The sequence below is a fragment of the Hypanus sabinus genome, chromosome 3 (genome assembly GCF_030144855.1).
Source record: "Hypanus sabinus isolate sHypSab1 chromosome 3, sHypSab1.hap1, whole genome shotgun sequence".
In the NCBI taxonomy this organism is placed as follows: Eukaryota; Metazoa; Chordata; class Chondrichthyes; order Myliobatiformes; family Dasyatidae; genus Hypanus; species Hypanus sabinus.
Window position 1 is genome coordinate 45,654,326 of NC_082708.1, and position 26,106 is coordinate 45,680,431.

General features: G+C 40.5%; 1 protein-coding gene across 1 annotated transcript in view; it reads left to right on the forward strand.

The window, feature by feature from the left end:
- Positions 1 to 3,449: 3,449 nt before the first annotated feature.
- The window catches only part of micu2 (mitochondrial calcium uptake 2), a 406,323-nt gene continuing 383,666 nt past the window's right edge, over positions 3,450 to 26,106 (forward strand). Inside the window, exon 1 of the mRNA XM_059964209.1 lies at positions 3,450 to 3,698. Coding sequence (XP_059820192.1) covers positions 3,483 to 3,698 — 216 coding nt within the window. The 5' untranslated portion in view covers positions 3,450 to 3,482. The remainder of the gene's footprint in view (positions 3,699 to 26,106) is intronic.

A 26,106-nucleotide genomic window follows, 5' to 3' on the forward strand; every position in this document is an offset into this window, starting at 1 on the left:
ACTTCCTCTACAGCCAGGATATCCTTCCTTAACCCTGGAGACCAAAACTGGACACAATACTCCAGGTATGGTCTCACCAGGGCCCTGTACAAATGCAAAAGGATTTCCTTGCTCTTGTACTCAATTCCCTTTGTAATAAAGGCCAACATTCCATTAGCCTTCTTCACTGCCTGCTGCACTTGCTCATTCACCTTCAGTGACTGCTGAACAAGGATTCCTAGATCTCTTTGTATTTCTCCCTTACCTTACTCTACACCGTTCAGATAATAATCTGCCTTCCTGTTCTTACTCCCAAAGTGGATAACCTCACACTTATTCACATTAAACGTCATCTGCAAGTATCTGCCCACTCACCCAGCCTATCCAAGTCACCTTGAATTCTCCTAACATCCTCATCACATGTCACACTGCCACCCAGCTTAGTATCATCAGCAAACTTGCTGATGTTATTCTCAATGCCTTCATCTAAATCATTGATGTAAATCGTAAACAGCTGTGGTCCCAATACTGAGCCCTGTGGCACCCCACTAGTCACCACCTGCCATTCCGAGAAACACCCATTCACCGCTACCCTTTGCTTTCTATCTGCCAACCAGTTTTCTATCCATGTCAATATCTTCCCCCCAATGCCATGAGCTCTGATTTTACCCACCAATCTCCTATGTGGGACCTTATCAAATGCCTTCTGAAAATCGAGGTACACTACATCCACTGGATCTCCCTTGTCTAACTTCCTGGTTACATCCTCGAAAAACTCCAATAGATTAGTCAAGCATGATTTGCCCTTGGTAAATCCATGCTGGCTCGGCCCAATCCTATCACTGCTATCTAGATATGCCACTATTTCATCTTTAATAATAGACTCTAGCATCTTCCCCACTACTGATGTTAGGCTGACAGGACAATAGTTCTCTGTTTTCTCCCTCCCTCCTTTCTTAAAAAGTGGGATAACATTAGCCATTCTCCAATCCTTGGGAACTGATCCTGAATCTAAGGAACATTGGAAAATGATTACCAATGCATCTGCAATTTCTAGAGCCACCTCCTTTAGTACCCTAGGATGCAGACCATCTGGACCTGGGGATTTGTTAGCCTTCAGTCCTATCAGTCTACTCATCACCATTTCCTTCCTAATGTCAATCTGTTTCATTTCCTCTGTTACCCTAAGTCCTTGGCCCATCCATACATCTGGGAGATTGCTTGTGTCTTCCCTAGTGAAGACAGATCTAAAGTACTTATTAAATTCTTCTGCCATTTCTCTGTTTCCCATAACAATTTCACCCAATTCATTTTTCAAGGGCCCAACATTGTTCTTAACTATCTTCTTTCTCTTCACATACCTAAAAAAGCTTTTGCTATCCTCCTTTATATTCCTGGCTAGCTTGCATTTGTACCTCATTTTTTCTCCCCATATTGCCTTTTTAGTTAAGTTCTGTTGTTCCTTAAAAATTTCCCAGTCATCTGTCTTCCCACTCACCTTAGCTGATAAAAGAAACCCCATTAATCCTCTCAGCATTCTTTGTAGAGACTTGCAGAAAGATACCTCGCAATTCCCACACCATGAGGTGATGTAGCTGGTCAAGTCGCTCTCAATGATGCTTCTGTAAAAATCAGTTAAAATGCTGATGTGGGATGGGTAGTGGTGGGGGGGGGGTTGGGATCCTCACTTGCCTCAATCTCCTCAGGAAGTGGAGATGCTGCTGTGCTTTCTTGACCAAAGAGATGGTGTTGAGGGACCAGGTGAGATTGTTCATTATGTGCACTCCCAGAAACAGTGCTCCTAACTCTCCCCACGGAGGAACCGTGTATGTGCCATGAGGACTGGTCAGCTTGCAACTTCCAAAAGTCTCTTTGGTCCTCCACGTTGAGACTCAAGTTGTAGTGCTTGCATCATTCTACCAGCCACTCTACCTCCCCTCTGTATGCCGTCTCATCATCATTGATGTGTCATTAACAAACAAGAAGATTCGGTGCAGTCATGTGTCAGCAGCATGAACAGCAACAGGCTGAGTACACACTCCTGAAGAGCGTGATTGCTCAGTGTGATGGAGCTAGAGATGTTTCTGCCAACGCGGACTGACTGTGGCCTTTCTGTCAAGAAATCCAGGAGCCAGTTACAGAGAGAGGTGTTGAGACCTTACAAGAACAGTTTACCAACCAGCTTCTGAGAGATGATCCTATTAAACCCAAGCTGGTCAATAAAAAGCATCCTGGCACTTGAGGCACCATTTTCCAGGTGGGACAGAATAGAGTGGAATGCAAAGGCTGCAGCACCATCAGTAGACCAATCTGAACGATAAGCAAACTGGAAAGCATCCATTGCAGCAATGTATGGATTAATACAATCCATTACCAGCCGCTCTAAACACTTCATTATTGTTGCTGTCAATGACACTGGATGGTAGTCGTTGAAGCAGGTTATTGTCGTCCTCTTGGACGTTGGTGGTCGCCTTGAAGCCTGAAGGGGAAGTGGACTGTTCCAGAGAGACGTTGAAGATGTTAGAATCTCAGTTGACTGGGCTGCATAGTCCCTCGGCACCCGACCAGGTATGCTATCAGCTCCCACAGCTTTATGTGGTTTGACCCTGGCTAGGGTCTTTCTCGTACCAGCTGCAGCCAGACAGAGTGCCTGCTGTTTGTGGGAAAGAGAGGCCTTCCTCACCGGCACATCAAACTGGGCGTAAAAGGCATTCCCCCTACCAGGAAGAGGAGCGTTTCTATCGTTGACGCCCAGGGTGTATACTTGCAGTCCGTTATGGACTAAATGCCCTGCCACATGCACCTCAGATCACAGAAATGGATGTTCAGTCTCTGTGAGCAATTTTATTTTACTTTCCTGATGGCACGGGAAAGTGCAGTTCTTGCTGACCAGTTAGCTGTCTTATCTCCCCCCCCACCACCCCAATCTCTAAACCGTGCCTGAACCTCAGCTGTCAGCCATGGCAGCATTTTAATGAGCTTCGTCACCTCTGCAACCATATTTCTGAATGATCTATGACCCCATGAACATTCCTCATAAACACAAGAGATTCTACAGATGCCGGAAATCCACAGCAACGCATAAAAAGCTGGAGGAACTCAGCAGGCTAAGGCAGCATCTAAGGAAAAGAGACCCTCGACCCGAAACATAGACAATATTACTTTCCATAGATGCTGCCTGGCCTGCTGAGTTCCTCCAGGATCTTGTGTGTGTTGCTTGAATTTCCAGCATCTGCAGATTTTACCTTGTCCGTGATCTGACCAGTTAGAACATACAATAACCTTTCATGTAAGCTGAAATATCTGTTGCTGTGCTACATTTTTTGTAAAAACCCTCTAAAATTATGACAAATATGAACGTATTTACCGTGAGCTATACGTTATTTGTATACTGAATACCAAAGACTCGCGAACGCTGACAACATAGCAGTGTAAACAGAGTAAGAATCAGCTCCACGTGTTTATGTCCATCTCTCGCGAGATTTTATCAAACTTCCGCCAAAATGGCGACTTGGAGGTGGTTGTTGACGACGTTCAGGCAATCTGCAGCAACTTTCAACAGCCTGAGGAGTGCTGTCAGTCGGCAACGGCTGAGTCCCGCGGTCCTGCTGGGTTTCGGAGCTGCTGGAGTCGGGGGCCTGGTGTTTCACGGCGGGGGCAGGTGGTGGAGCAGCAACAGCCTGAGCCGCAGCTACAGCGTATACGCAGCCGAGCAGCAGGTAAGCAAAGTTGTAGGACTGAGTCAGTGAGAGGGACTAGCCGCTGACAACGAGTACTGTCCCTCGGACTGCCATCAAAGGTCCGCATTAACATCCGCTTATTGCGTTAGAAACTATCACAGAAGCATTCAGTTCAGATGCCCGTAAAGTTGAAGTTGTCGGTTGTAATTCCTTTTAGTTTTGTTGACATTCACTAACAACATGCAAACAGGTGATGTTTACTAGACATAGTAACTAGGCTATATGCATTGATGGGAGGGAAGTACCTTGTATTTCCATTTTTTATTATATGGTATTTTGGTGTTGCCAAGAGAGAATAACATTTAGATGAAAGTGAATAGCATTGAGATTTTTAGCGATAAATTTACCCGTACTTCGAAATTGAAGTAGGTCAGAGACCCAAACCTGAAACCAGGATTCAAGAATATAATGCATATAGATGTCTCAGTACTTTGAAAGAGTCGTGTGGTTGAAGTTAGTTCTTATTTTACAAGCACTATCTGGATAGATTAAATACAACATGGGCAGTAATTAGCTAGTGCGCTCATCCACTAGATTTGCTTGGACCATCAACAGTGTCCTGAGGTATAACATGCCTGGCCAATTGCTGAAGAGAGATTTTGAGGGTAAATACTTCTCACTTTAGCAATCCCATGTGTACATTCACATTTGAAAAAGACATTCTGTACTTCATGATCCAATTTCCCGTAATGGAGCCACTTTGGTGCCTGTCTGTACCTGGGACTTTTCATATTTTAGAGACATTGATTTCAAAAGTGATTTTCATTTTTTATCTGAATCACAATATTAATGTGGATGGGTCTTTCTGACTCTATTTCTTGGTTACCCTTCAGAACTGGCCGGGGTACTAACTTACATTCTGTGATTGTTATTGGAACAGGTCATGTTGCATATTGGAGAGTGGGTAAACCAATTTTTAGAGGAATATGTATAAAATTGTCTTACTAAATTCTGATTGAAATAGGAGTAGAGAAAAGGGCAATACTCATTGTTATTAGTATCTATACTTCTACTGAAATTTAACATACACTTTTACTTGCTATCTGCTTTGATAACTTATTTTGCTTCTATATATTGCAACATTAATCAGATGAGCTAAGAGGCAGTTGTCAGGCACCGTCTGGAAAGAGAAGCAGTCAACATTTTTGCATTTGCGATCCTTTCTCAGACCGGGGAAAGAGAGAGAGGTGCAGGTTATTTTTTGGTAAGGGAAAAAAGTAAGGGAGGAATACATGGGACAAAGGTTGGGAAGTGAGCCCAGGTTGGGCTGAAGTAAAGACTTTTTTTATTCCACAGAAAGACAGGCTAGCTTGCTTGAGTTGGAGGCAGTATGTGGAATTGAAGTAGTAACTGTTTAATTTGAGGATGTATTCAGCCAGGCAAACAAGAGTGTTGGTGAGGGAAAGCTGGTTGGACCTCTGCTCAAGGAGTAGAGAACCCTCAGACTCTCTAGTAGTGGGATTAAAGTGTGGAGTGATTGTGTATCCATGATGATATAAACATGTTGGTTATGGAATTTGTTACACTCACTGGAGGGTATATGAAATATCATAAACTGTATGAGAGAGAATAGAGTCAAGGTTGGAAGAACTTTGTTCATTGGGGCAAGACCAGGCAGAAACAATGATTCTGCTTAGATTGACTGGACAATATGTGTTCAAATGTTGTATTTTTGTTGATTGTTAGAAAATCCATTGATTCTTTCAGGCTTTTTAACTAATTGGTCCAGAAAAAGATGTATCCTATCTACAGTAAGATTAATCTATGAAAGTATAATAAAAATTAAGAACAAATTTGCTTTTGTATAATGCCTAAAACCCTTAAGTCCAATTAAATGTTCATGTTGTGCTCCTAAATGTAGTGAGCCCAACAGCTGATTTATGGAACAAGCTACAACAAATAACAGCACAATAACAACCAGATAATTTGTGTTAATATTATTTAATGGTGAGGTATAAATATTAGCCAAACTTCCAGAAAATATTCAAATCACAAAAGTTAACGCAGAATTCTACAACTAAGGTTAAATCCATGTCACTTTTGAGAATTTGGAAACTAATTGTTGTTTGGTGGACAGCGAGAAAACTTGTGTGTTTTAATACTGCCTTCAACATTTTGTATTATTCAGTTGTGTAAAGTGATGTTGAACTTTAAGGAAACGCATGATTAATTTATAGAATACAAACACATCAGTGTATTTTACACTGTTACTACTTGGTTTTTTGCTTGTAGATCCTGTTAATAATCAACATTGTCTTTTATAATAAGTTGTCTTCTAAGCTACACACCACCTAACTTTGTAGTATATTGTTGTTCTTTCAACTTTACTAGAATACACTGCCTAATTGCACTGTTGATATAGTTGCACCTTGAGGACAGCAGTAGTTCAAGAAGGCAGCCCATCACCATCTCAAGGGCAATTAGTTCTAGCTCATCCTATGCATTTTACATCCCTTGAAAGAAATTTCGCCTTTGGAAGGTTTTCACCATTGAACTAAATCAGTAGACTCTTTGGTATAATGCTTGGTTAAGGATGGTAATTACTTCAAGAAGTAAGGTTTTACATCCATATTGTCATCAGGTTTGTCTGCTAAGGTTTGCAATTTTCCACAATGTTGTGTCTTATAAACATAGATGCAATTTGGCCCATTGATCCATGCTGTTCCCTAGGGAACAACCCCATTGGTCATTCTTCTCCTTTTTCTTATCTTCCTGTACTCCTTCAGCTTATATTCTGTGATACATGGTCTTCAATTGGAAGAAAGCCATAGGTTTTTAGAGAGAATGTGCAATCTACATAGAGAGCCCCAAGATCTGGATTGAATCATGTCCTTGGAGCCATGAAGCAACAGCACTAACTGCTTCACCACTGTCTATATTTATTTGCTTTTCAATGGTGCAGCCTAATCAGAGTATCTCTTTAATATGCAAACCATGTTTATTGTTTCACAGCTATTTTAGTTGGTGCTCTGCAGTAGTATTCAGTGTCTGTTGTATTACTGTAGAGAAGAGTTTTCACCAATTTTCCTTGACTGGAATTTCATATTGCAGAAGCGGACAGTATGGAACATTTGAAAGAATGAGAGAACCCTTTTTAGTTCAATGGTTTTTGTTGATTTAGTATTGCTTCAAAATTTAAATTCAAATGAATCAAGTTTAGGAATGGATTTTAGTAATCTAGATTAATTTGTGTCTGGGGGAAAAAAAACTGCCTTTGCGAGCCAAATAAAGGACACCATGGTATAACTATTTCAGAGAAAGCTGAGCCAAGTAATGCATATGCCAAATATTAACTGAACGAATATATGTATAGACTCAGACCAGGAGTGATGATCGAATCTCTGAGCTTTGATAGCTTAGAAATAAACAAGCTGTTGGAAACTTACAGTACGTTGCTAAGTGAAGCCATTACCACACTATTTTAAGAACGTTAATGTACAGAAGTATATGTTGTGGCTAATGTCATAAAGATGGGTTATTAATAATAAATATGATTATTTAATCAACTATTTTTTTTACCAATTTTATATTGATGGGTTGACAGAAAAAAACAGAAATAGAAATTAAAATCATAACTGAACTGCATTATCTCAAATAATGTCTTTGGGAGCATTTCTTGATTAGTGGTCTGACATACAAAGTCCTTTCTGTACATATTATTTTGATGACTCTGTTTTAAATCCTTGATTTAGAAGCACAAAGAATTTTGACAGATTTGTGCAGTTCATTTGAATTTCAGCCTACAGTTAATTAAGAAAAGTATATTTTTGCAAGCTTAGTACTCTCTCTTGGGCACTTTATATGTTTTGTCCTTGATTTTAAAAAAAAAGCATAAATACATTGTAATATGCAATGGTTCTGTCCCAGTCCTGCTCACGCAACCTGGAACATCTTGCAATCAAGTGTTGTCTGTTGTATCTGCTGCAAGTTTTCAGCCATCATCTTGGTAGCTGTACAGATCCCATCTCAGGCCCTTGTCTAGCTGGCTCTAGATGAACTGAGCAATGTAATCAATAGGCATGAAACAGCGCACCTGATGCCTTCCCCAACATCTTGGGTGATTTTAAACAATCCAGCTTGGAAAAAGTCTCTAAATAATTATCACCAGCATACCATTTGTGCAACCAGAGGAGCCAACACAATGGACCATTGTTATACTACCATAAAGAGCACTTACTGTGCCATCCCACTCCCACACTTTGGAAAGTCAGATTATCTGGCTCTACCCCTACTCCCTGAGTATTAGTAGAAACTAAAGACTGCAGCACCAGTAGAGAAGATCAAGGAGGTTTGGACAAGGGAGGCGGATGAGCACTTACAAGACTGCTATGAGTTGGTGGACTGGACAGTATTCAGGGATTCATCTTTGAGTCTGAATGAATATGCCACAGTTTTTACTGACTCCAAAACTTGTGTGGATGTGTGTGTGCCTACAAGAGCATACTAAACATGCTTGAATCAAAAGCCATAGTCTGCTGAGGGCTGGATCTGTGGCATTCAGGTCTGGTGATCCAGGACTATACAAGAAGGCCAGATACAATTTATGGAGGGCTACCTCATGAGCAACAGAACAATTTTGATTAAGATTAAAGCGAGATCAGTTGCATGTTTATTCTGGCAGGGTTTGCAGGCCATTACTTCCTACAAAGCAAAATGAACATCATGAATGGCAGTGATACTTCACTCTCAGATGAGCTCAATTTATGTACACATTAAAAGGGAGAATAAAACTACAGCTTTGAGGATCCCTGCAGCATCTGGTGACCCTGTAATCTCTGTCTTGGAGGCCAATGTCAGAACGTCTTTCAAGAAGGTGAGCCCTCCTTCGCAAGACGGCAGCCCCCAATGGTGTACCTGGTAAGGCTCTGAAAACCTATGCCAACCAACTGACAGGTGTATTCAGGCATTTTCAATCTCTTATTGCTTCCACCTACTTCAAAAGGGTAACATCGTACCAGTGCCCGTGAAGAGCAGGGTGAGTTGCCTTAACGAATGTTGTCCAGTAGCATTTGAATTTAGTGCTTTCAGAGGTTGGCTATGGCTAGAATCAACCACTGCCTAAGCAAATACCTGGGCCCACTGCAATCTGCCTGCCGCCACAACAGATCTACAGTGGGTCTGATCTCGTTAGCTCTTCAAGCGACTTTGGATCGCCTGGACAATACCAATACTTATGTCAGGCTGATGTTTATTGAATACAGCTCAGTGTTTAACACAATCATTCCTATGGTTCTAATCAAAAAGCTTCAAAACCTGGGCCTCTGTAACTCCCTCAGCAACTGGATCCTTGACTTCTTCAGTGGAAGACTGCAGTCTGTGCAGATTGGAAATTATATTTCTGCCTTGCTGATAATCAACACTGGCATACCTCAAGGATGTGTGCCCACTGCTTTTCTCTCCCTACACCCATGACTGTGTGGCTAATCCATAAATCTGTGTGCCATCTCTCAATTTACTGACAGCACGACTGTTGGCAGAATTTCAGATGGTAACAAGAAGGCATACAGGATTGAGATAGATCAGCTGGTTGAGTGGTGTCACAGCAACAGTCTTGCACTCAACATCAGTAAAACCAAGGATTTGATTGTGGACTTCAGAAAGGGTAAGACGAAGGAACACACACCAGTCCTCATCAAGGGATCAGAAGTGGAAAGAGTGAACAATTTCAAGTTCTCTGAGTAGACTTCTCTAAGGATCTATCCTGGACACAACGTATCAATGCAGTTACACAAAAGGCACGACAGCGGCTGTATTTCATTAGGAGTTTGAGGAGATTTGGTTTATCACCAAAGACTTTCACAAACTTCTACAGATGTACTGTAGAGAACATTCTAGCATGCTGTATCACTATCTGGTGTGGAGGAGTGCCACTGCACAGGATCAAAATAAGCTGCAGAAAATTGTAACCTCAGTCAACTCCATCATGAGCACTAGCCTCCCCAGCACCCAGGACATCGTGAGGAGCAATGCCTCAGAAAAGTTGCATCCTTTATTAAGTACCCCCATCATTCAGGACATGTTCTCTTCTCATTGCTGCCATCAGGGAGAAGCCTGAAGGCACACACTCAACCATTCAGGGATAGCTTATTCCCCTCTGCCATCAGAAATCTGAATTGACATTGAATTTGTGAACACTACCTCACTACTTTTGTTCTCTCTTTTTGCACTACTTATTTAATTTAACTTTTTAAAAAATACTTGTATACACATTAATTTACACTTTTATTATTATGTATTGCAATGTACTGCGACATAACAACAAATTTCACAACATTTATTAATGATATTAAACCTGATTCTGATTCTGTTGTTGATTTAAAGAAAACAATGAAATAAGAAAATGTATAATACTTGGCAGGAAGAAGTTTTCCTCTGATCATCCAAAATTAGTGAATCCATTATAAAAGAACGAGGAATTTTAAATGTATGTTGTGTTTAGAACAAAATATTTTTGTGCAGTAGTTTAAAAATACCTTCATGGAAGTAGAAACCACACACAAAACTAACCATGCATGGATGGTAATCAAAAAATTAAGAACTTGGATCCTGGAAATCTGTTTAAAATAAAATAAAACAATAAATAGTCAGCTGATTGGGCACAAATGTTAACTTTGATTCCCTTTCTTTAGATGCTGCTTGACCTACTGACTTGAAATAATGCAGTTCATGTATTACTTTAATTTCTGTTTTTGCAATACATTGTTAAATTTTTCTTGTATCAAATCATTGAGCAGCTGACTAAATCAGTCTTATTGAAAACCCGCTTAAAAAACCACAACTACCTCTTTGTTTGCAGATGGAAGATGGAAATACCCATGATTAGTAGATTCATAAAGTTGTACAAGATAATACTTTCAGGCTTCAGTTGGGGGAAAATCATTCAGAATTTGCATAATTTTAAATGCAATTTACAACTAAACTTTCAGTTGTGTTCTGAACACATTATCTTGACCTACTGAGTGGACAAGAAGATGATTTCATATATTCATAAAGGAAAGAGGGAAGCAAGTGAATTGTAAATGCAATAATTGAATTAACTTAAACATGCGGTTCTGCAGATGCTGGAAACCTTGAGCAACACATGCAAAATGCTGAAGGAACTGAGCAGGTCAAACAGCATCCATGGAGTGGAATAAGCAGATGTCAGTTTGGGCCAGGACTAGAAAGAAGGGGACAGGAGCTGGAATAAGAAGGTGGGGTGAGGGGGGTGGGGGGTAGAGTACAAGCTGGCAGGTGATAGGTAAGACTGGATAAAGGGGAGGTATATGCCCCCACCCCATCCTCTTAATGTCCTAACCACTCAACAAGCCTCATTCTCTATAATTTTTGTCATCTCCAGCAGAATCCTACCACAAGCATAATATTCCTACAACCAACAGCTCTCCTTCCCCCCCTGTATTTGGCAGGGATCACTTTCTATGTCTTGTCCCCTTGTCTATTCATCCTTCTCCACTCATCTCCCTCTTGGCACTTAATCCTGCAAGTATGACAAGTGCTACACTTCCCCCTTCATCTCCTCCCTCACCACCATTCAGGGCACCAAACAGTCCTCTTGGTTGAGGCAGCACTTCACCTGCAAGTCTGTTAGAGTTATCAGTTGTATCTTGTGCTCCCAGCGTGGCCTCCTTTACATCAAAGAGACTGAATGTAGATTAGGGAACTACTTTGTGAAGCACCTTTGTTCTATCCACCGCAAAGGCAGGGTCTCCCGGTGGCTATCCATTTTAATTCGATTTTCCATTCCCATATGTCTGTCCATGACCACCTGTACTGCCACGATGAGGTTACTCTGGCTAGAGGAACAACACCTCTTATTCTGTTTGAGTAGCCTCCAACCTGATGGCCCTTCTCTCTTTTTCCATTCTCCATTTGTTTACCCTCTCACCCCAACTATTTCCCTCACCTACCCATCACTTCCCTCTGGTTCCCTTCTTCCCCTTTAGTCCATGGTCCACTCCCTCTTCTTTTTAGATTCCTCCTTCTTCAGCTCTTTACCTCTTCCACCTATCACCTGCCAGTTTCTTACTTCACCCCCTCCCCACCTACCTATCACCTGCCAGTTTGTACTCCTTCCCCTCCCCTCACCATTTTATATTGGCTCCTGTCCCTGTCTTTTTCAGACCTCGTGAGGATTCTACCAAAACACCAACCGTTTAATTCCCACCGTAGATGCTGCCTGACTGAGTTCCTCTAGCATTTTGACTTAATCAGCTTACTGTGCTTCAAAGGAAGACTTGCAGTTATGTCATTCCAACAAGTACAGATGTGCAGTTTTGAAATCAAGTGATCTCTATACGTTGGCAGATTAAAGTATTATTTTGTTAGAGTAAGGAATTAGATTTTGAACATTTAGCTGCAGTTTTAAGCAAAGAAAACATGGCCTAATTTTTGCTTGCCACCCAAATTTGTCACTAGAAAATAAATTGCTTCTGGACCTGATGCATTTACATCCCTGAAGAAGAGCTTGCTAGATGAAAAGACCAGATTAGTGGAGGCAGTAGGACTTGGCATGACCATTTGGATTATGTGGGCTGAACAGTGTATGTCTTGCAAGTAAGACTAGAGTGAAAACCTTTTGCAGCTAGTATTTTTTGGTGCTTAATCTTTTTAAAACTTAAAATTTTTTAACAATTTTGAGGAAAATCTATGACATTTTTAAACTTCAGTTATTTGTTTCTTTTTAAATGTCTCCAAGATCCTGGATTATCAAAGTTTTAGTAAATAATGAATCCGTTAGTAGTAAGGGTATACGTTTGCTTTTAGGCATATTTTGGAAAAAGAGTTTTAGTGAATTTAAGTTTCAACAACCTTGGATGACTTGGAGAAAGAAGTCACTTTCAAAAAATGTAATTCTTGGAAGAATCCAGGGAGTAAAAGAGAGCATGGTTAGCATTATTAATTTCATTGGTCCGAGATGTGCAGTATATCCAAAAAGTAAAACATTGACAAGGAATGGACTACAACATATTTTACAATTGGAAAAAGTTTAATTTTATCTTAATGGGCTAAATGGTGGTTTTAGTTAAAAATTTACATTAAAGTATATTTATGAAACAAATTGATACTTCTCCATTCTGAATGTTATGATTGTCATGGAATGCTAGTCTTTGCCATCTCTCAAAAGTACATACAGAAAACCTCAAAATCTAGTCTCATGAAAATTCTGGTTCTGCTACTCATCATGTGGATCAGGAGATAGCAGCAGACATATGGTAATAATCAACAGTTTCCACCCACATTCTAAACACATTTTTCATTGAACTCACTGACCTATAGCAAAGATAAAAATAATAATCCAAACATTCATCTATCATAACAAGCTCACCATTGATATCTCTTAATGGAGGAAAAAAATGAGCATTAATTTTCAAGAAACTAGCAGAGTATCTATAGTCAAAACATTAACCATACTTTAATAATTGGCATTGAGCATTTTTTCCCAGAATATTCTCCTTTTAGTTACCATTAGATTATTGAAGCTGCTGCCTATTTTGGAAGATGAATGTGCTTATGTTGTTATCTTGGGTTTATCATGACAGCTTAATGGCATACAAAAAAAAATCGAAATGATATTTTGTTTTGCCTAGCATCATGTCCATAAACCACACCTGGCAAAGAAATAATTTGTTGCTTGACCAAATGTTATCTTGTTGTAAAATCTCAGATCTGTCACTTTACAGTTGGCCCTCCATATCCGCAGGGGATCGGTTCCGGGATCCCCCGCGGATACCAAAATTTGTGGATGCTTAAGTCCCTTATATAACAGCCATAGAGAGCTCATAAGGGTGTTACGAAAGGCAAAAATAGTGTTCAGCGTTTGTTTTGCAGCGAGTCAGTGCGCACCCCAAGCAGCGAGAGTGCTTTATCACGACTTATTTTGTGCATCCGTTAGCAAGATGTGTCTTAAGGTATCAGAAAAGTCGAAGGGAGCTCGTAAGGGTGTTACACTTAGTGTAAAACTGGACGTAATTAAGCGTTTTGATTGTGGTGAACGAAATAAAGACATTGTATATGCGTTGAACTTGCCTGCGTCCACCATTCGTACTATTTACACTCAGAGAGAATCTTGAAAGCTGCCAATGTTACTATTGCTTCTGCTAGTAGCATATCATATCATTCCTGCTTTTACTATATGTTAGTGTTATTTTAGGTTTTATGTATTATTTGGTATGACTTGGTAGGTTATTTTTTTGTGTTTGGCTTACAAAAGGTTTCATAGGAACACTACTTTCGGATTGAGGGGGATACTTGTGCAGTATTTTCATCCGCGGATTCAGAGGGCCGACTGCATTTAAAATATTATGTTAGTGTATAAACAGAAAGAGTTTGAAAATTAGCTTATCCGTTTTAAGATATTGTAACTTTGCAAAATAATCTGCAGTAGAAGTATAGGTGCATTTCTAATGATGTGATTGAGCTGGAGAGAGTGTAGAGGAGATTCACCAGGATTTTGCCAATTTAAGACTGGGGGGCGGGGAAGAGTTTGGATAGGCTGTACTTATTTTTCCTGGAGCGAAGTAGGTACCTAAAGCAAGAAAGCTTGTGTGAGAGTTTTTTTATATATGTAAAGTGGTTGATACCTGAAATGCACTTCTAGAGGAGGTGGAATCAGATTCCGTTATTATGTTCAAGAGGTACAGTATTTAAAAATAACCAAGTTGGAAGGATATGGTCCTAATGTGGGTGAGTGGGACTGAGGGCATTGGGCTGGAAGCCTGTTTCTGTGTTGTATGACCATGACCTAATTTCTGCTGTCATTTGGGCGAAAACTAATAAGTTGATCAGCCATCTTTTGTGCATCTTGTCAACTGTTTGTTGTCAATTTAGCTCATTTTAATTATATGTAGAAAAAAATCCTGATGACCACCATCTTTAAGTTATTGTTGGTAGTGAATCTTTACTTTGTGGAACTACCAAGTTCGATCCACTTCAGTAAACAAATTGATAATGACCTAGCAGTTTAGTCTCTGAATATGCACAAGTGCAGCCATTGTCCTTGACTGATGTTAGGGTGAATTAAGGCAGTGGAATACCTGCAAGGTAGGTTGAATGGTTTCCTAGATGACCCTACAGATTAGCTCCATTCCACTGGGAGCTTGGTGGAATTAGCCTGCAGTATTGTGGCATTAAAGATTGAAAAAAGAACTGATGTGATAGTGGAGCTTTTCTTGTAGATCCATTATTTGAGCCCAAAGCTTGCATATTATTGTTGTAGATGTAAGGTGGAGACTGATTTCTTCACAGTCCCTCTCAAGGCTTTTGTGGTCAAAGAGATGACCCACATTATACCACACTTCCCTAACAACAAAGGTTCCTGATGAGACCCTGGGGGGAAAAACATGGATTACTTCCCATCTTTTTGGAGCCAACTTCCAATGAGGGCAGCTTTTGGAATGTACTGTTGCTTTATAAGTAACTTCACACTGTGTGGATGCCTGAGGAAGTGTTTGAAGATCAAGAGCTCAATGTCCAAAGCACTGGAGAGCCACCACCTGTGCTATCTGCATAGAATCAACTGAATCTGTTGGCAGGATAAGAAAAACTGCAACAGATTCTTCTCACAGGCCAGCATCCCCAGCGCTGAAGCCCCTAGTTTTATTAATTTGGCTTTGATTAGCAGGCTACATGGTTCTTTTAAAACACACATTCCCCTAAACACCACCATAGCAGATATGGACTGGGCAAACATTTTGAGAATGTTCTGAAAGCCTCCGTGAAACAAAACAACGGCACCAAAGACGTGAGAATCCTTGATTCCTGGCCCTTCAGAAAAGAGAAGGAATATTCAGGATGGCCTTGGCGACCTTGCCTTCATTCGTAGAGACCTTGCAAGTAGTAGTAAATGGCAGAATGTACAGGACCTTACCCACCTGGCCATTGATTGGTAAATATGTTTATTATTGTCAAATACCCAAATATAGTGAAAACCTCATTTGCATGTTGTCCATAGAGGTCATGTAATTACATTGCAGTGCTGTAGTACAAAGGAAAACAAAACATTTCAGGACATATGCCAATAATAATAAACCTGATTCTGAGAAATTAAGGTGACAACGGACTTTGAAAATTTAGTTATTGTTTCTTTCCTTGATTAACACCTATGTTAAAAGGCTCTCGAGTTCGAATCCAGCTGGCTCCCTTGCACGCCTTCCATCACTGAGTGTCGAGCTAGTAACTTGGCCTCGTAAAAATAAGAAAGCGTGCTAAAAATCTGCCTTCACAATGGCGTCCTGATGACTCCACTTGGAGTTAAGGGCTTTCTTCAAAAAAAAAATAGAAAATAAACAATATGTAGTGCCCTTATAGACACCAACCACTTGGACTTTATCTGGGGATAATCTTGATGAAGTAATATTCCACTCTGAGAAGAGGAATAAAAGCTACAGTTGTGTTGTTACTTTCATAATATTCTGGAAATAACCATTGAATGTTCAATTGGGATGCTATCACCATTGCAGGATTTTCTAAGCCGCTGGACTTTGATCCAAGGATTTTTTAAAAGCTTATATAGAATGATGCGAAAGATCACCAGTAAAGGTACTCAGCAGTGATTACTTAAGAGCTTGGGCAGCATCTATGAAGAGAGGAAATAATAGTAAATATTTCAGATCTAGCCCTTGGAGCATAACTAGAAAAGTTTGAAAATGTAACAAATGTAAACAGTGGCAAGTGGGTAGTGATCAGCTGGAAGGAAGGGGTGATTAAATGACATAGTTGATGCAAAGCAAAAAGGGTTGGGGAAGGAAAATGAAAAAAACAATGCATTTAGAGGAACTATAAGTAGCAACTGTAGGATGGTTTCCAGCATCTGCTTTCAAAACAAATAGAAACTGTGGTTGTAATTTGTTGTCGCTGAGCTTAATTTTGGACCTAGAATAAAGGCTGTAAAGTATGTAATTGAAATGGTAACATTTCAAACATTTTCTCTTTTTGGCTTAGGGAAGTGGTAATCTGTTTAAGAAGATGGATACTCGTAAAAGAGAACTGGTAGGGAGCAGTAATATATGAAGGCTAAATATGGATTTGTGGAAATAAAGTTTATAGAAAATACTCACTAGGTTTTAAGCTCTATTTCTGTCGTTCTAATAAAGAACATCTGAGCTTTGTCTAGGCATCCATCTGCCCTTTTCACCCATTAAAATGCATATAATAAAACTAGAAAACAAAAAAAACATATTAAAATTTTCTAAGAGCAAACACGAGGAAATTTGCAGATGCTGGAAATTCAAACAACACACACAAAATGCGGGTGGAACACAGCAGGCCAGGCAGCATCTATAAGGAGAAGCACTGTCGACACTTTGGGCCAAGACCCTTTGTCAGGACTAACTGAAAGGAAAGATAGTAAGAGATTTGAAAGTAGTGGGGGGAGGGGGAAATGCAAAATGATAGGAGAAGACTGGAGGGGGTGGGATGAAGCTAAAAGCTGGAAAGGTGATTGGTGAAAGTGATACAGAGCTGGAGAAGGGAAAGAATCATGGGACAGGAGGCCTCGAGAGAAAGAAAGGGGGGGGGGGGATGCACCAGAGGGAGATGGAGAACAGGCAAACAACTAAATATGTCAGGGATGGGGTAAGAAGGGGAGGAGGGGCATTAACGGAAGTTAGAGAAGTCAGTGTTCATGCCATCAGGTTGGAAGCTGCCCAGCCGGTATATAAGGTGTTGTTCCTCCAACCTGAGTTTGGATTCATTTTGACAGTAGAGGAGGCCATAGATAGACATATCAGAATGGGAATGGGACGTGGAATTAAAATGTGTGGCCACTGGGAGATCCTGCTTTCTCTGGCGGACAGAGCGTAGGTGTTCAGTGAAACGGTCTCCAAAATTGGTGAGACCCGACGCAGACTGGGAGACCGTTTCGCTGAACACCTACGCTCTGTCCGCCAGAGAAAGCAGGATCTCCCAGTGGCCACACATTTTAATTCCATGTCCCATTCCCATTCTGATATGTCTATCCATGGCCTCCTCTACTGTCAAAATGAATCCAAACTCAGGTTGGAGGAACAACACCTTATATACCGGCTGGGCAGCTTCCAACCTGATGGCATGAACACTGACTTCTCTAACTTCCGTTAATGCCCCTCCTCCCCTTCTTACCCCATCCCTGACATATTTAGTTGTTCGTTTTTTCTCTCTCTCTCTCTGCCCATCACTCTGCCTGTTCTCCATCTCCCTCTGGTGCTCCCCCCTCCCCCTTTCTTTCTCCCGAGGCCTCCCGTCCCATGATCCTTTCCCTTCTCCAGCTCTGTATCACTTTCGCCAATCACCTTTCCAGCTTTTAGCTTCATCCCACCCCCTCCGGTCTTCTCCTATCATTTCGCATTTCCCCCTCCCCCCACTACTTTCAAATCTCTTACTATCTTTCCTTTCGGTTACTCCTGACAAAGGGTTTCGGCCAGAAATGTTGACGGTGCTTCTCCTTATAGATGCTGCTTGGTCTGCTGTTTAAATTTTCTATTTTGATTGTTACTATTTTTCCTAATTTACTATATATTCTATTCCTGTTGTGATCAAAGGGATTTATTTCTTTGATTTTGGGTTTGGTATTATCTTCAATGCACACAGCTTCTGTAGTATTTTGTAGCATCACATTGCCTACTGTACCTCAAGATGTGCTTAGGTTATCTCTTTTAACATAGGTGTGAATAACTAAATTTTCAAGGTCTGTTGTCACCTTAATTTCTCAGAATCAGGTTTATTATCACTGGCATATGTCCTGAAATTTATTGTTTTGCAGCATCAGGACATTGTATTTCATAATAATTTTAAAAATCTATAAATTACAATAAGTATACATCAACAAAAATTTAATTAAGTTCATAGTTTAAAATGAGAGGAAAGCATAATGAGGTAGTGTTCATTGATTTATTTTCCATTCAGAAATCTGATGATAAAGGGGAAGATCGAAGTGACTTAGATCTGCTCCAATTTGTCTACCAGAACAACAGGTTCGTAGCAGATGCCATCTCATTGGCTCTTCACTCAACTCTGGAACATCTGGACAGCAAATATGCATATATCAGAATGCTGTTTATTGACTACAGCTCAGCATTCAATTGTATCACCCCTTCAAAACTAACAAATAAGCTCTAAGAACTCAATAAGCTTTAATACCTCCTTGTGCAATTGGATCCTGGATTTTCTCATTTGCAGATCTCAGTCAGTTGAGATTGGCAACAGCATCTTCTCTGATTTTCAACAGCAGGTGTGCACCACTAGGCTATGTGCTTAGCCCCCTGCTCTACTCATTTTACACTTGTGACTGTGTGGCTAAGTACAGCTCCAATGCCATATTTGAGTTTGCTAATGGCACCACTGTCGTAGGTCGAATCAAAGCTGGTTATGAATCTGCATATAGGAGAGAGATTGAAAATCTGACTGAATGGTGTCATAACAACAACCTTTCACTCAATGCCAGCAAGACTAAGGAACTGATTATAGTCTTCAGGAGAAGGAAACCAGAGGTCCATGAGCCAGTCCTAGTTGGATCAGAAATGAATAGGGTTATCAGCTTCAAAATTCGGAGGATTTATTATTGCAGAGGACCTGTCCTGAGCCCAACACATGTGCAATTATGAAGAAAGTATAGCAGCACCTCTACTTCCTTAGGAGTTTCCATAGATTCGGCATGACATCTAAAACTTTGACAAACTTCTATAGATGTGTAGTGGAAACTATATTGATTGGTTACATCGTAGGCAGGAATGGAAACACCAATGCTCTTGACTGGAATATTCTACAAAATGTAGTGGATACAGCCCAGTCCATCACAGGTAAAGCCCTCCCCACCATTGAGCACATCGACATGAAATGCTGTTGCAGGAAAGTAACATCCATGCTCAGAGACCCCCCATCACTCCGGACATGCACTCTTCTTACTGCTGCCATCAGGAAAAGGGTTTTAAGAGCCTTTGTACTCTCACAATCAGGTTCAAGAACAGTTACTACTCTTCAACCATTAGGCTCTTGAACAAAGGAGATAATTTCACTTGCTGCATCATTGACATGTTCCCACAACCAATGGACTCACTTTCAACGATTCTTTATTTCATGTTCTCAATATTTGTTGCTTATTTATTTGTATTATTGTCTTTTCTTTTTGCATTTGGACAGTATGTTGTTTTCTGCACTCTGTTTGAAAGCCCTAGTTTGGTGGTCATTCATTGATTCTGTTATAGTTACTATTCTATTGATTTGTTGAGTATGCCCACAAGACAGTTAATCTTGGGGTTGTACATGGTGACATATATGTATTTTCATAATAAAATTTACTTTGAACTTTGAAGGAACTGTTCCTGAAATGTTCAGTGTACAGGCTCCTATACCACTTCCCTGATGTAGCAATGGGAAGAGGGCACATCCTGGGTGTTTGGGGGAGGGGTTTCCTTAATGATGGATGCCACCTTTTTGAGGCATCACTTTTTGAAGGTGTCCTCAATGCTGGGAAGGCTAGTGGCCATGAAGGAGCTTGCTGAGTTTACAACTTATTGCAGTTTTTTTTTTATCCTTTGCAGTGGCCCTCCATACCAGACAGTGATGCAACCAGTTGGAATGCTCTTCACAGTACATCTGTAGAAATTTGTTGCTTCTCTCCTGGCTAGACGTTTAATCCTCCTTAGATGGAGAGATGTTGCCCCGCCCACGCATGCTCAATGGCTTAATGATATTATGTCCTGCTTAGACCTTGAAAAAATTCATTATTCAGTTCTTAATTCGGATATAAAGTTCCATGAGGCCTGGGGACCTTTTATTCTTTCATAACCTTCCTCTTAACTAAGGTTTTTTTTTTCGGTCCCTTGCTTTCAGCTCTTTTTTTTGGTAGTAGGCATTATTATCTTCTGTTTTTAAGTGTACTTACAGTTTTGGGGGTTTGAATGTCCTGATTTATATTCTCTATATTGTGTTGTGGTTGGTCTGGAGTTTTTTTTTGTTGCGGGGCTTGGGGAGGATACTAATTTTACATGTCTTCAATTTGAATGCTTTCTCAATTATCTTTTTTGTATTTTATTATTGTATGTTTATTTTTGCACTGTATTAATTTTCTTCATTTTGATTTGGGTTTTTTTTTCTATCTGTAGTGATGTAGAAAATGCATAAAAAAACTAATTTAAAAAAAAAATTTGTGAGTGGCTTCTGTGACATACCAAGTCACCTCAAACTCTTAATGAAACATAGCTCTTGACATGCCTTATTTGTAATTGCATAAATATGTTGGGCCCGGGTTAGATTTTCAGAGATGTTGACATCCAGGAATTTAAAACTGCTTACCCTTTCCGTTGCTGATCTCTCGATGAGGACTGCTGTGTGTGTTCCCTTGTCTTACCCTTTCTGAAGTTCATAATCAATTCCTTGATCTCACTGACATTGAGTGCAAGGTTGTTGTTGTGACACCAGTCAGCCAAATGATCTATCTCGCATCTGTATGCCACGCAGTCATCGGTGTAGGGAGAGAAGAGCAGTGGGCTAAGCACATATCCTTGAGGTACGCCAGTGTTTTTTGTCGGCAAGTAGATGCTGTTTCCAAACTGCACTGACTATGGTCTCCTGGTGTGGAAGTCAAGGATCCCATTGCAAAGGGAGTGTAGAGGCTCAGATTTTGAAGCTGGTTGATTACAACTTTGTGTTGAATGTTGTGCTATAGCCTGCTATAGGTATCACTATTGTCCAAGTGGAGGGCCAGTGAGATTGCATCCACTGTAGACTGTATTGTGGTGGTAGGCAAATTGCAGCGGGTCCACGTCCTTGCTTAGGCAGGAGTTGATTCTCGCCATGACCAACCTGTCAAAGCACTTTGTCACAATAGTGAGTCCCACTGGGCAATCGTTATTGAGGTAGCTGAACTTGCTTATCACCCTTTGAAGCATGTGGCAACCACCAACTGCAGCAGTGAGAGATTGAAGATGCCTTGAACACTCCCGCCAGTTAATTGACTCCTTGCGAGGGTTCACCCTCTTGAAAGATGTTCTAACACCGGCCTCAGAGACAGAGATCACAGAGTCACTAGATGCTGCAAGTATTCACATAGGTGTCATTTTATTCTTTTTCATAGTGTGTGTAAAGGATATTGACTTCATTTGGGAGTGAAGCAACACAGCCATTCATGATGTTAGGTTTTGCTTAATTGGAAGAAATGGCCTGCAACTCCCTGTCAGAGCTGATGTACATCCAATTCTGTCTCTAACCTCTGTCGGAATTGTTTATTCGCTCTCAATATAGCTTTCCATAGTTCGTACCTGCACTACTTATATAGTTCTGGATCATTGGTCTTGAATGCCACAGAACTAGCCCTCAGCAGACTATGAATCTCCTTATTCCTCCATGGCTTTTGGTTGGGGTGTGTTTAATATGTTCTTGAGAGCACACACTCGTCCACACAAGTCTTGATGAAGCTGGTGACAACTGTGGTGCATTCATTCAGATTCAAAGATGAATCCTTGAATATTGTCCAGTCCACCAACTCAAAGTAATTCTGTAAGCACTCTTCTTCCTTGGAGCATATCTTCAGATATGCTGGGAGTAAAAGCACAAAAGTACTTTCAAAAGTGTGGACAGGGGATAGCAAGGTAAGCATTCTTGATGCTGGCACAACAGTGGTCAAGTGTGTTGATGTCTCTGATTCCACAGGTGATATGTTGGTGGTATTTGTTCAGAGACTTCGTCAAGCTGGCCTGGTTGAGATCCCGTGCAATGCTAGTGTAGCCCCCGGTAAGCCTCAGGCTTGCTCAGCTCACTTCCGTCTAGGGGGAGCAGCCGTCGGCCCCGCCAAACTGGGTAATCAGCTTGTGTGGATGCTGTGTGGTGTCCCCACCCTTCTAAATAACAGACAGTACACCATATGCGAGGTAGATTATTACACTTTATAGATCTTATTGGAACTATGTACTTAATGAGATGCGATATAAAAGGAAAAGTAAAAGGCGCCAAACTTATCAAAGTCCAACCACTTCATGCACAACCCGTTGGAGCTCAGTTAACGAAGTCTTCTTGCCGCCATTCGGTTCTCTCCGACCTCCTCAACCTGCCATCTGGGACCAACAACGGTGGTCAACCAGACGCTCCACACGAATCTGTCCTCAACTCCTCTCCTCACTGAAAACCCTGGGCCTTGGACCCCCACTCGGGGCTGTTCTGTCGCTTAGCTTACAACATTGCATCTTCTCCCTCTAACCCCCTCGCGCCATCTCCCCAAAAGCTCACAAAACCACAGCTCACCGACCCACAAGAAAAAATAACATCCATCCCAATTGGTTAACAAAGGAATACAATACCCATTATCAGCAATCATAACCCAAACAAGTTTCGAGAGAAAACACCCTCTCACCAGTTAGCATAACAAAGATCCATTTTTACTTTTAACAAAGAAGCCATTTTGATTAACACACAGAGTAACATAAAGAAGAGAAAACAAGAAACCCCCTTACACCAAGAAGAAACCCCCTTACAATAGGGAAGGCATGAAGTGTTTATTGCCTGCTAATTACAGTGCCTGCCTAACATTGGCTGAAGGTGGTGTGGAAATGTACTTGTTGTAACAAAATGGAATCTATATTGTACCTGAGTGCTTTGCTAATAGTGTTCATGCATCATTATGCTGAAGGACCCTGAATATATGACAAACTGCAGAAAGACAAGCTGATTTGTTTACTGGAAGAATGTCAAGTTCACTGATTAAGCAGACAACAGAATGTACTCTGCTCTTGAACTAGCATTGGCAGCCAACACTTGTGTTTAAAGAACGTGATGATGCTGTCTGTTTGTTCAAAACTGTTACCAGCTCTTATGTAGTGCTAGTTTTCCCTTGCTGCAAGTAAAGTAAATGAATTTATGATTGATCCACTCTGAGTTAATTGTTGTTTGTTATAAGATGTAGCGAAAAGGTGGTTGACTTATAGAATGCTAACAGGATGATGGCGAAAAACTCCCTTCACAGTTAAAAAGGATGATACTGTCTGATGTTCCAGGTCAGATGAGCAGAACTGAGACAGAACCCCCATGTCTGTACACTATGATGAGTTAATCATAAAGCATCTTCCTCCTCCTCTACCTTTTTAAAACAAAAACTTAGCTGCCCTGTCTTTGTGGAGAATAGTGAAGATATCAGGCTGCAGCCCTGCTTCTGAAATATTGGGAGACGCCCTATTTCTGTGAAGCAAAATACAAATATTCTCTGATGTCCCTCTGATACAGCAATCTTGCACTGTGGTCTCTTAAGTCTCTTCCTAGACTTAATGATGTGCTGTTGTAGCTTCCCTTGACTCACCCTTTCACATCCTGATCCTTACCTTCCCAAGGTTAGGGCTAACTTTGTAAATAATGGATTTACTCACAAATCATTGGTCAGGTTTGGTGCCAAGCAGAGTATTAACCAGTGTTTCATCAGAGTTGCCTAAAAGTTGGAATCTTAATGGTAAAAATGTCACTGTATTGGATTGTGGATGGGCTACAAGTAGGCTTTTTGTGGTCTCAGTGGAGGCATTTCTGCTTGCTTTGACGCAGGATTATTTGAATTTTTTTGGGGGTGATTTCTAGCTAAATAACTCTGAAAAGGAACAATAGTGTTGCATCTGTCAGTTATTAATCTTAATGAAAGCTATTCAGTTTTGATGAGACCCAGATCAGATGTATCAGCCTCCCCACCCCATCATCACTGAGAATAGTTGTTCCATGTTGCTTCTTGACTTAAAGTAAGTAGTTTCTTGGGTGGACCATGGAGAGCTGCTGGCTCTGGCAGCACTGTATGTTTCAGCACCTTCCATGTTGGGGAAAAAGATCATTGGGGGACTTGATGTTTATTGAAAGAGTATGTTTATTTCCACACAATTGCAATTCTTTGATATTTAAACTAATTCTTTATTCATCAACATCGTTATGTGACGTGGACAATCATGGTGTTCCATCTGTCTTTAATCTGAAGTTTCAATAAACTCTTCAAAACTTTAGCCTGTCCATCCCTTGATGCAACTCATGAATGTCATACACTGTCGATTGCAACTTCACTGCAAGATGTTCAAGCTTCTTTCTTCAGTACATGTCCCAGAAATTCTGGCTGCTGTTTCCTGATTGATGATATCAGCTTTCTTCCTATTCCAGCTTTTTGTAACACTTCCTCGTTTGGTACTCTCCTTCCACAATATTTTCACCATTCTTCTCAAAAAACACATTTCTGTAACTTCGAGACTTCCCTCATTTTGCTTTGATATTTTCTAACATTTGCTTCCATATGTTAGTGTGGAATAAAGGTAGCATCACAACACTGAGTTTCATACCCGGTAGAAATTGTTATTCTTCAGTATCTTGCTAAAATTCTCAAATGTGCATTTAGTGATCCCAATTCTCCTCATAATTTCAACATCAACGTTGCTATCAGATGTTATCATGCTACCTAAGTAATTGAATTGCCACATTTGTTTAATTGTTTCATTGCCCAGTTTCAGTTTGCATTTCTGTATTTTTTTTCTTTGTAACAACCATACATTCAGTCATCTTGTAGTTGATGATCGATATTCTCTTTGCACTTTCTTCTATCTCCTATTTATTGGAGCTTCTCCTTGGAGGTAGCTATCAGCACAGTGTCATCTGTATATTGTAGGTTGTTCAAATTGTATCCACCAATTATGCCTGGAATATTGCTAATTTCTCTTAGAATCTTCTCGCTATAAAGGTTGAATAGGTTGGGTGAGAGAACACAACTCTCTCTGACTCTCTTAATCTGGACAAAATCATTTGTCTCATTTTCAACTCTCATTCCTGAGTTTTGTTCCCAATACAAATTTCTGATGATTCTGAGATCTTTGCCATTGGTGTCCAAGTGTTGAAGGATTTTTATAAGTTCTTTGGTATAGTCGATGAAGCATAGGCCTTTGTGGACCTCTATGGCACACTCACAAATCAGTCAATGGATGAAGATTGCATTTTGCCTTCCACTATCTTCAATAAAGCCACACTGCTCTAGTGAGATCTCCAGTTTCATGCTTTTTCTTGCTCTCGTCATGATGATTCATAGCAGGGCTTTCACAACATGACTGATCAAACTAATTGCGGGTGTAACGAGCATTCAATTGCTCTAGATGTTTTCAGCAGTGCAATAAACACTGACTTGCTCATTTCCTCGGGTATTTCCCTGCTATCGTATAATCATTGTTAATTCCTTGGTAGCCATTGAATAAAATTAACAATTTGCCAAGTTGAATTCCAGTAAATTTGTTGTAGTAATCAAATTCCTAATTGTGTCAGGTCATACATTTGCACTTTTTGTTCTAGTGTGTTCAGTGGTAATATTTAATAATGAAGATTGGGTTGCCAAATGAATTTCTTTTTATGAACAAACTAACCAGAAATTCTTCACATCACAGCTGTCTTTTGTGACTTCAGCAGTTTTCCCTGTAAA